This window comes from Equus quagga, chromosome 8, assembly GCF_021613505.1.
Source record: "Equus quagga isolate Etosha38 chromosome 8, UCLA_HA_Equagga_1.0, whole genome shotgun sequence".
NCBI classification, from domain to species: domain Eukaryota; kingdom Metazoa; phylum Chordata; class Mammalia; order Perissodactyla; family Equidae; genus Equus; species Equus quagga.
In genome coordinates, this window is record NC_060274.1 from 98,164,303 (window position 1) to 98,176,596 (window position 12,294).

The 12,294-nt window shown below is 39.6% G+C and overlaps 1 protein-coding gene across 1 annotated transcript in view; it reads left to right on the top strand.

Annotated features, from left to right (window-relative positions):
- TES (testin LIM domain protein) overlaps positions 1 to 12,294 on the top strand; it is a 44,947-nt gene that overhangs the window by 14,374 nt on the left and 18,279 nt on the right. The window contains exon 2 of the mRNA XM_046670302.1: positions 9,017 to 9,102. Coding sequence (XP_046526258.1) covers positions 9,017 to 9,102 — 86 coding nt within the window. The remainder of the gene's footprint in view (positions 1 to 9,016; positions 9,103 to 12,294) is intronic.

Genomic DNA, 12,294 nt, shown 5'->3' on the forward strand with positions numbered 1-12,294 from the left:
CTGATCCACAGAAACTGTGAGATGATAACTGTTTGTTATTTTCAGCTCCCAAGTTTTGTGGTAATTTGTAACTAACACAAAGGTTTTCCATTATAAATCTAAGAATTTAGTGATTTGAAAAACATGAACGATGTTTCAGTTTTTACCTCGTTATATTACCCTTGGTCACTGCAGTAATAATGTATGGAATTTTCTCTGTAATATAGCAGATTATTTTCAGACTAGTGATAAGGCTACAAGTTTTGAATAAAGATCTTTTAACTTTGAGATTTAACTTGTTCATTCTTATTTCATTGTTTCTTTTAAAGCATTTTTCTCTTGCTATAACATTGGAAGAGACCTATTTTGCATCAGGACCCTGGAGGTTTTCCCTAACTCCCACCCCATTCTTTTGAGGGCTCTCTTGTATGTGTAAATTAATCACCCCAGGGCCTTCAATGTTAGTGCAGCTGGTGTGCAGACATTCAGGTTTCTTATAATCAGTCTCAGATTTGTCTAGGAAGAAGGAGCTCCTGGCTAGTGGTGAATAGGCAGTCTTTCAGATCAGAATCTATTGTTCTAGAGAAGTTACAGATGAGGAATGTTACTCATTTAAATTATTACTTATCTTCAAAGTCTCATTTTGGAGAAAAAAACATGGTGGCTTTGTAGTTAAGAGCTCAAGATTTGGAGTTAGAAATGCCGAGATTAAAATCTTGGCTCTGCCACTTGCTAGCTAGGCAATCTTAGACAAATTACCTCATCTCTCCAAGTCGCAGTCCCCTTATTTGTGAAACACGAATGAAACCACCTTCCCGTAGGTTGTTTTGAGAAATAAAGGAGATGATGTATGTATTGTGCCTGGCAAGTAGTAACATCTTAACAAATGGTAGTTGAGGTATTTTTACTACTACCTCCACCATCATGACCACCAGTATTTGTTAAGACAATGTATAATTAGAAATGCTTCAAGGTATCCTAGCAAAACTGAAATTCATTATTGTTTCCTAGAAAACAACAGCAAGATCTACTTCTGATCTTTGTCAAATATGTTACCATATTTTTTGAGGTTGTATAGATGTTTTACATAATCTGCTACAACCTGATTTTGTCTCAGACTGCCATAGACAAATTGCCTTTGTGATAGTCCCTGTGTCACTTACCTATACTGGTACTACCTTAAGAATGAGAAACGTAGGGGCAGATTTCGTGGGAGTTATCCATTTCGTTTGTTAAAGTTCCGGAAAGACTGACCCGGTACCTTCAGAACAGAATTTATTATGAACTATTTAGGCTGAAAAATCACTTGTTTCCTTTTCTTTTCTAACAGAATAGTCTATGTGATTGTTTACTACTATGTGTGAACAAAAAGGTGTCAGTCTATTTGGCCCACAGTGGGTTTTATGATATAGATTCATGTAGAGCTCTGGCTTTGTTTGTACGTCATGACTGAAAGGCTGCAGGGATGTGGAAATGACTCCTAGAATCTGCAATGAAGAGTTTACTTCCTGTTTGCTTCTGGATAAGTGGTATTGACAGCTAAAGACCCTTAATTGATTTTTCCATTCCTGATCTGTAATCCTTTGGTCTTAAGTTAAAAATTCTATTTCTTCTATTTTTTAAAAAAACTGATTTACTAAATATTTATCTAACTCAAGGTCTTTCCATGTTCATGACCTGTGTTTAGGCACTAGTAATTAAGAATAGGAATTCTGCAGTGCAGTGACCTTGCAAGTCTCTGCTTTAGTTTCTTCATCTGGACTAAAAGGCGGATAATAATCACTAGTACCTCAGACTCTCATAGGATTGTAATGAGGATAAAATTCAATGAACCATGTAAAAAATTTAGAACCATGCCTAACAATATAAATGTTCAGTAAATAATACTGTATTGCATATTTGAAAGTTGCTAAGAGCGATCTTAAAAGTTCTCATCACAAGAAAAAAATATTTCTGTAACTATGTAAGGTGATGGATGTTAACTAGACTTATTGTGGTGATCATTTCGCAATGTAGACAAATATCGAATCATTATGTTGTATACCTGAAACTAATATAATGTTTTATGTCAACTATACCTCAAAAAAAGAGAAAAATAAATATTTGCTGCTGCTGTTATTATCATCACTGTCTCTGCCAGAGCCTCTGTGTGTGTGTGTGTGTGTGTGTGTGTGTGTGTGTGTGTGAGAGAGAGAGAGAGAGAGAGAGAGAAGAGCAATGGGAATTCCTTGGGTAAAGGTGCTATGTTAAAGATCATTTGATAATTAAAACGTAATAAATAAAGCTTTCCAGCATTTCTGTAAATCACAGGGTCTGTGGCAGGCATCAGGAATTCAAATATGAACAAGAAATTCACAGAGTACTGGAGTAAGCTGATGGGGAAACAGTCATAAAATAGTAAAAAAGGATTAAGTCGTAGAATTTGTACCAAGACTGATGAGAATTCAGAAGAATGTTGCTGAGAATAGTTGAAGAAAGGAATCACAGAAGAACTGATTCAAACTGTTCAAATTGGGTCTGTAGAGAGTAGGATTTTGCCAGATGGAGGAGTGGGAGACTGAGCTCCAGGCCAAGGGAAAAGCTCCCCCAGAAGCAGAGCCCGGCTGCAGGGGACCTGTGTGAGGACGGGAGTAGGAGCGAGGGTGGTGCCAGGACAGAAAGGCCATTCTCTGCCGTCCTAAGACGTGAAATTCATCAAACTCATTAAAAGCATCTAACAAGGAGAGTGTTACGATCATCTTTAGGTTTTATTAAAATAATTTTGGGAGCAGCAATATGACGTCATACAAAGGGAACAATCAGTTGGGAGAGTGTGGTCCTAGGCTGACATGCCAGAAGTTTGAACACAAACAGTGGAATGGAGATGAAGGAACAAACTGTAGTTTTTACAGCAGAGACCAGCAAGACTCAGAGCATGGTAAGCATGGCTAGACACGGATGAGGAGGCTGCCAGGCCCATTTGGGTGACCAGGTGACTAGTGATGACTTTTTCAGACTTGAGTAGGTGAGAGATGGGAAATTTTGTTCTTATGAGCAAAGAAAAAGATACAACAATTTTATTAGACATGGTTAATAGTAGCTCTTAATCACAATAAATCATTTCTTTGTCCAGAATATTCATTCGTGTGACAAAGATCTAAAATGCTACTTTAAGAGTATAATATAAATATATGTATCATATATATATGATAAGTAAATAAATAGCCATGTATGTGTACAGCGAGTGAGAGAGAATATATATATATGTGTGTGTATATATATATATATATATGTATGTATATTTCATGTAAACTACCATGGTCAGCTTCATTCCAAGATGATTAAAGAAGTCTTAGTAACACTTGCTTGTTTAGTAACCACATCTGATTCCTTGCTCCAGAGGGAAGTTTGGTTATGAAAACAGCATGAATCAGATGATCTCACCCTGAATACAGCATAATATCTTCCAGACCCAAATTGTCTCCAAATCAACTCAGACCGTGTTTGAAATACCAGATGTTTCCTACCCTTCTTTGCTTTTTCTTTAAAGTATTTGACATGCAATACCCTTTCCTGGGTCAGAAAGGTCACCTGAAATGTTGCCAACCTATCTGGTTGCCTGAAATTATGAATATGGAGAAATTGATTCCATTCCCATTTCTTACTCTAAAATAAGCAGGGGAAAAGGGGGTGTTTGGAGGCACAGATCATGGGGATAGAAGTTCAGTATGCAGAGTCTACAGTTAAAGATATTTAGAAAGTTGTCTTTGTCTATGACTAGTGTTTCAGGATAAATATTATAGTCATTTTTATTTTTTCAAAGGACCTTGATAGGTATTCTCAAAGCCTGACTGTAGTTTTTCCGAATATAGTCACTCCAGAGGACCTGTTTTCTTGGACACTGAAGAAGAAAAATTAATCTGTCGTATCCTTGTATTGATGCTGGCCAGAATGTGTTACTAAAATTATATGAAGTAGACAGCTTTGGGACTTGTGTGCTTATGAAAAACATGTGCTTTTAGGCACCAAGTGTTGACTCTGTGGGGAATATTGTATCACATTTGCTGTTGAAATAATTACATGCAACAGAACTGAGTCTTATCCCTCAGAACTTAATTTTTTTATTTCCTATGTATACTTTATAAACTACTCTTCCAAGCTGAATTCAACTGATTCTGACATATAAGAGCCAATGACATTGGCTTTCTCAAGTTGTTTTCTAATTAGTGTTTAAGCATTGAGCAGATGACCATGTTGAATAACAAAGATGAAGTTAATCTGAACATGATTTGCAGTCATAATTTTAGAATTAAAAGGTATCTTGGAGTTGATCTAGTTCAATTCCTTCTTTATCTAGATGAAGCCCAGAGAAGAAAAAAATGACTTCTAAAATCCCTAAATTTGGCAGTGACACCTTGGGACCAGATCACAGTTTTCCTGACTGTCCTCCAGTGATCTTTCTGTTTTCACAGTTCTCTGTTTTGTTAGTTCTCTGGTGTCAATAGCCATGTAATTCTTCTTTTTTTTTCAGTTGAATTATAATTGACATATTTCCCTGTAATTCTTGATCATTTCCTTAATACCCAGTGTAGCTAATTCTCACAACATATACAGGCACACCTGTCTTGGTGTTTGTATTAGTCCAAGGATCTGGATTTCACTTTCTAAACAGCCGGGTTGCCTTAGCTAAGGAGCTTTCTGGGCTCCCCTTCCTCTCCACCATACCCCTGCACATACCCTGGGTATCCTTAAATAGCACCTTCCCTGTTCTTACCCCTTATCAAGAATTCTTGAGTCCAGACACCTGGGCAGAAACTAACCTATAAGATCTAGATGTCCATGAGTAACAGCCATGGCTCTTGAGGAAGAAAGAAGGACCGTACAGAGGGTGTGGTCTGTGCTGAGGGTGACGAGAAGGGAGAAGGTGTAGTGAGAAGAATTCTGGGTCCTGGCTCTCAGGGAGTCCTGACACAAAGTGAAGGAGGGAGAGAAATTGGCTGAGCCCTTAGGCAGATGGGCTTCTAGATCCTTGAACTGAGACCAGGAAAAGATGGGAAATCCCAGCTACTGTGACCTCTGCCCCACAAGGCCTGGGAATAGGCCTTGAGAAACCATGCCTGGCACAGCTCTGGCTCTGAAACTCAGTTTACTGCAGAGGAGAATTTGTACATTTTCCTTCGCCTGATGTGTGTTTGACACGTGAAGGGGAGAATGGCGGATGCCTAGATGCCTAAGTCGGGGTGGGAACAGAAGCACAAGAAGTTTGCCTCACACCAGCAGAGAGATGTCTGCTCTGATGTGACTCCATCATATAAATTGGATTTAACAGGATTAGAGAACACATTTGCACTCTGGATTATAATTGAGTCCAGAACAAGGCAATCTACTGAGCAGGGAAAACGCTAGAGTGGGAACGACGTATCTTTGTTGTTTGAGTGGCATTGTGCCTTTTTCTCCTAACCGAGATTGCTAAAGAGGGTAAGAATATGGAAGTTCCTACCCAATAAGGTGGCATGAATTAGAGATCTTCAGTGCTGGTGTCAGTGAGGTTTAACTTTTATAGCTATAAAATAATTTCTCTTAAGGAAATTCCCTTACGGAAGTAAGTTCATCACCAGTTTGAAACTCTCTCTAATCGCTTTAGCTACTAACAGTGGTTTTGAAGCTGGGTGTGTTTTTTGTTTGCGTGTTTATTTTTAATTAGAACTGCTTCCATCCAGTTATAGAGCAGGAGAGAGTGTCTCGTATTGCCATGACCCATTCCACCCTCTCACTTACTACTTCTCTCTCTGGGATATTTTCGGTTTCCTTGCTCCTTATGTCTGAGCACGTGGAGAGAGAAGGTGAAAGTGTGTGTGGTTGGAGAGATGGGTGGGAGTACTTTTTTCAGGTGGTCACAGCCCCGCTGGAAGGAACCTATACGGAGATTAAGTTGGCCTTCCAGGCAGGCCAGCGGGGTGGAAGAACGCTGGAGCACTGCTTTCTTCCCAGGGCAGGCTGCTGTTTTCGCAAATTACTCCATTTCTCAGTCGGGTCTCCTGGTCTCCCTGAGGTCCCCGCCCTGAGGTTTGGGTAGCAGAGCGGAGAGGTGCACCCTCCCTCTTCTCCCCGCCCTCGCATGTCTGGCTTTTTCTCTAGCGCTTCCTCTCATCCTCTCTGGGAACATCTTTTCCTCTGTTAAACCTGGTGGCCCAAGATGTGGGGCCGAATGCTTCAGATGTTTATTTCTTCCCTGGGAAAAGAAAAGGAGGGAAAAAACTCCACTCTGCCTGTTACAAGGCTTGCCGTGGCACCCTTCAAGTGCTCTAAGATTTCCTCGGTCCCTACCATGCCCTCTTCTGCCACAGACCCTCGCGTAAGGTGTCCCTTCTACCTTGAAAGTACTTCCTCCTCTTTGCTGAGCTGGATGCTGCTCATCCTTTCCATCGAAATTTAATCATCGCTTGTTCAAAAGAGCTTTCCCGACCTCCCTGACAGATTCAAATCTTCCCTTTGTAAAGCTCTCCAAGAGTCGTCTACATTTAGAGGTATCGCAGGAGGCTTTGGGGGCTTGTAGTCCTTTTCCTGGAAGCAGAAATGAACCAGGAATCTCTTTGGAAGACTGAAGGGCTCCCATCAGACACTCTGCGGAGGTCTGCCCCAGCAGCACAGTGGGGCACGAGGCAGACACTGAGTTTTAGGTTAGCTTGCTGTTGACTAGCTTTGCGACCGGGAGCAGATCATCTCTCCTCTGGATTTTAGTTTCTTGACCTCTTACACTAGCGGGATGCCTGGGCCTGTCCAGCGCTAAGAATATGTGGGGCCCTTTAAAAGAGCAGATGTTCACGGAATACCACCAGTTCTAATAATTCTAACAAATAAACTGATTACTATTTTAAGGAGGTAAAAAGCAGATAGGAAAGAAACAACTTACCCTTTCCAAGGCTGACTTTGTAAACCAGCAGGGAGCTACCCTGAGGCCTTACTGTAAAATCTCTGCTGACCAAGTGGGGTTCTAGTGATATTAGCTGAGCTTTCAAGTTTCATTCAGAAACAGAGAACAAGATGGTGTTGTTCCAGTATGTTTGCAGTCTTTTATTAAGCCCAGCATTGCTCCAACCAGGTGAGTCAGACTTGGCAAGAGTTTGTTTAGGTGGCCATTGAATTTAGAGGCAAAAGCACACTCACTTCTAGTTATCGTCTAAGCCAGAAAATCTTTGTTTTAGGTTTTACACATACTTATACACACATAAGTTTGTATGTGTATATGCATGTTCTGTGTCATGGGATAAAATGTATTTCTTACTCTGAATTATATACAAGAGAGTAAAAGCAACTGATTGAAGCTCAGCTATTTGATTAAGCCTTAATAATGTCTTAATTTTCATTTGGGATTGGAGTTTAGCAGGAGATGCATGGAACACAGTATGGAGCAAATCCATACACCAGGTAGATTCAGGATTGTTAACTCTCCTGAATGGAAAACTAGAGAGGGCTTGAAAAAGAATACATCTTTTAGATTTTCTGTTCGCTTTACTGTGGATATCGTAGTGGAGAAAACTCTTTAATTGCACACCTTACGAAAGACCAGAACACTCAAATAATTATCGCTCTGTCTTTTGTTTAGCCCACTTTATTTCTGTACTGTGAGCCATGATCATTGGTGAGAAGGAAGCAATTTGATTTCTCAAAAAGAAAGAAGTGTAATTTAGAGAATTTTAATTCCTCCGGAAATAGATAATGTAGACATGGCAAAGGTGATGAAGTGTAGTTAATGCTGGACAGATTTTATCACCGTTAGAAAGTATGCTTGAGATTGTCTGACTTAAGAATAACGTGGGTTCTCCTAAGCAGCTGGTGGACCAGCTGGTCTTTAATATGCCCTTAGTTATGGTAAGAGGATGTGGTAATTTTCTTCAGGGAAAAAAGGAAGGGCTTCATTTAAACTTTAGGGCATGGTCAGGCTGATCTTTGAAGGAACAAGTTACAATGTGGTTTTGAATGAATAGTGACAAACACTACTTGGTAGGGTTACAAAAGGATGCCATTGAAAAAGATCTGTTATTTGTCGGGCTTCAACTGTTATTCCAGCTACTAACTGGTAATGAATTTGTCAGTAGTCACTGATGTGATATTTAAAATACAGAATAAGCTGATTGCTGATGATCTGCCAATGTGCTGATGCAAATCCAGTTGATCTTTTTTACTCTAATACCAATAGTTGGTAGAAGAGCTTACATTGCTTTCTTGTGTCCTTCCCTCATGTGCACCCCCAGCCCTTCTGCTTATCAGGTCATGTCTCAGCAAGTTCCCAAGAATTACTATTTAATATGGTAAAAAAAAAAAAAAGAATTGGTTTGCTATAATAAGGGCAACAGTACATCCCCCAACCCCACCCCAGGCATAAGAGCACAGGCCTCAGAGTCAGACAGACCTGGACTCAGGTCTCTTCTCTACCACTTATTAAGATTTTGATCCTAAGCAAGTTTCATAGACTCTGAATTTCAGTTGTAATTTCTAAAACAGAGAACGATGTGCCTACCTTATAAGCATTTTATGAAGTTCTGTAAGATTTTGATAAGTGCTTACCTCAATTTCTGGCATTCAGTATATGTTTGGTGTTGCTATTATTATGTTTATCACAATATAAAATAACAATATTCTCATTATAATTCCTGAGATCTTTCACACATTCCATCTTTGCTGCAAAATATGGCATTTGGGGCCAGACTTGCTTTCTAAGCTCCCTGTACCTATTATATACAGGGCACGTAGTGGACAAAGATATAAATTCATGGCTTTTTGTGACTACAATATTTGTAGTCTTCCGGACAGTTGTATGCTCATGCTTTCCTTTTCACGAAGAAAGCAATAAGAATGCAAAGTATGTTATATATGTACTTGGAGTTGCCATATAATACCTGGGTATCGTCATTGACTAAACAGTATGATACTCATAAAGGATTTGTTTGAAAGTTTTATCAACAGGAGTAGTAAGTGGAATTAAAAGTGTAATTTATTGAATTTTTAGATTTTTAAAAATTGTAATAATAAATCTATGTTGTTTTCTCTTTAACAGATGGGGTTAGGTCATGAGCAAGGATTTGGAGCCCCCTGTTTAAAATGCAAAGAAAAATGTGAAGGATTCGAACTGCACTTCTGGAGGTAATCTTTTGAAAACTACAACCACGTTGGTAATCCCTGCTCTTTGGCAGTGCTCCCTCAGACAGTGGAGAGCTCTTACAGCTTCTCTGGCATGGTTGCTAAGTTGCAGATCTGTTATATTCTTTTCTAAGAAATAAATAAAAAATAAACTTTTCTGTCTTCCTGTTATTAAGTTTGACTGAGCTAGTTGGACCATAGTAACTGTATTTAGAATTGTTTGGTTTATTTGCTGTCCTTCAGATTTTCTATGAGTCTAGAATACTGAATGGTCTCTTTTCTGAGTGGCAAATAAGTTTGTGGTACTCTCCAAGGACTTTATTAATTTAATTACTATTCTTTTCTTAAAAGTTGGTAACTTTGCACATCTTGTCTGTATATTTGCAATAAATAGTAAATATGAATGATGAATGGAGCATTCATGTCCTAATTGTTGGGAAATGGACTTGAATCTGGGTCTCTTCAAAATTTTCGGCTATAAATTCACTACTAAAAAACTTTGAAGCACTTGAATTTAAAATGATAATTAAAACAGTAATAATTGATTGTCAGTGTCTTGATTTGAATCAAGTGCCTATATACAGAGGACAAATGTTAGTGGATCAAAAATGTGAATTTTGTATAGATCTTACTTGCATGTATTTTTTAAAATAATATTGTATGTCATATAAACCTAAAATCAATGTTTTAAACCTGTTCTTAGGAAGGACATAAATGTTCATCAACGGCTATCAAGACCATAATGGTAGTTCATAAGTCTGTTCAAAGCTTAGAATCAGCACGTTATTGTTAGATGGAAACAATAAAGATGATCAACTATACATTATTAGGATGGCAGCTGCTTTGTTAGAATGAATCGCGCTTGAGAACTACTTCCTTACTGTTTATTTCCTCAGGAAACTCTCTAGAATAAAAAATTTCATCAGATTCTGGGGCTGTGTACAGTGTAAGTTAAAGGAGATTATAAACAAATAAAATTTGGGATATTAGGCTCTTTTAAAAGCTAGTTTATATAGTAAGTTTTAGGAAATAAAGACAGTTGTTTTAAATAGTGAAGGTAACGGAAACCTCAGCGCTCCCAGAAATGATGTTACAGTTCTTTCTCTGTAGGGAGTGAAAATTTTGCAGGAGTTTTTTAATTATAAGACTTAATAGTTCCTTCTTGGGCTGCCTTTTCAAGGAACATAGTGGTTAGGCATTATATCTGTCATGTTTCAGGAAGGTAAAGTTGCTAGACACAAAATAGTTTCCATGGGTTAGAGTATTTCAGCTCCTCATGCGCACACTGCTCTGTTGTGCTCACAGTGGGCTTTGTGGAGAGCTGCACTGCCCTCTGCTGGACACGGTTCCTACTTTACAAGCTTAAGATACTCTTTAGTTCATCCGTACAGTTATCAAAAAACTGCTAATGAGATTTTTAAAGCTTAATCCTAAGTGACAGCATCTTTTCTCTAAAGCAGAAGATTCACTTATAGTAACTTTTGTTTGCTCTGTATTATTTTTCTATTGCAGGTCACTATAGTCTGATATTTTCAGATAAAAATATGTCAGATAAAGGCAGATAGCTGTGGCTTGAAACTCACTTTTTTATTTTATCTGCACGAGTCATTTAGTTACCTGGGTACAGTCCGGGAATCTGTTAAGAGCTCTGAAAGACTGGGCTTTGGCACGGCCTCAGATCTAGCTTGGGTTTATTCAGTCCGTCCAGATGGTGTTACCTAGTAGCTCTGTCTTCTTCCTGGCATGAGTCCAGACACATTTCTCTCTCAGAATTCTTGATAATTCTCTGACTTTTTCACCACAGCTGGAAGGCTTGAGGGCAGGTGCCTTTGACCTCCAGATGAGCCATTTTTCAGTAGTCTTTGAAGTAAAATATTCTAGGCTGGTAGTCGTGAGTGTAAGGAAGATTCCAGGTCTAGTCTAGGGCCACAGAACTGCTGTGATTGAAGTGACATGGGGTCCCAGAACCCTGCCCGCTTAGCCTGCTCCATCTTCATGGTGGCCCTTGACTTCTAAGACACTTAGGGCTTCATGAGGCACATTGTGAAAGTCAGAGCTAAATTATTCTCCACTTTTTACCAGTCTGGCCCTCCACACAGCCACAATAATGGTCTTTTGAAAATGGATACCCTTACATACTTGCAAGTAGCTTAACCTTCAGTGCTTTCCTGCTGGACTTGATCCTTTAAGCAAAGTCTTTGGTCTTTGATGTTAAACCTCGACATCTGGCTTCAGCTTGCATTTCCAGCGTCATCTCCCACTTCCCTTCCAAGCTCCTTGTGTTCAACTGCTTGGATACATGCTGCTTTCTGAAATTTCTGTGCCATGTTGCATGTTTTCTTTGCCTGGAAAAATCCTCCATCTCACTACCAGGAAACTATTCTTCAAAGTCTCAACTTAAGCACTCCCTCTGAGAAGTCTTCCTTGTCCCCTATTTTAGTTAGCTCTGGCTTCCATACAAAATACCATAGACTATGTTGCTTAGACAACAGAAATTTACTTTTTTACAGTTCTGGAAGTTAGAAGTCCAAGATCAGGGTGCCAGCAGAGTTGGGTTCTGGTGAGGAACCTCTTCCTGGACGGCCACCCTGCTGTGTCCTCACATGGCCTTTCCTCAGTGTGTGCACATGAAGATAAAGAGGTCTCTCTCTTGCTTCTTTTATAAAGCCACCAATCTTATCAAATTAGGACCCCACCCTTATGACCTCATATAACTTTAATTGCCTCCTAAAATCTCTTATCTCCAAATGCAGTCACATTGGGGGTTAGGGCTTCAACATATGAATTTGCGGGGGACACAGTTCAGTCCATAGCACCCCTTGCCCTGTTTCCATACACCCCCAAGTAAAGTTAGGGATCATTTTTCCCATTAGCACCTTGTACTCTTGTAGGAAGCCAGGAAATAAATACTTAGACCTCACTATTCCTCACTCGGACGGATCTCCTGCTGGGACCTTCCGTTGCTGGGGACAGGTAGCCCACGGCTTCAGTTCTTAGGGGTCCGCCTCCTAGGACACAGCACAGGGCACTGAAGGGTGTGGCGTGGATCCGGAGAGGGAGTTGAAGAGCTCCAGCAGGCATGACTGCCTGTTCAAGATGTGTTACAACAGGTGTAAAAAGCTGCAAATGAATTCTTAGACTTATGGAAGTTCAGAGTGGAATTTGTCCCTTAGTTAACCACACCTCATTTTATAG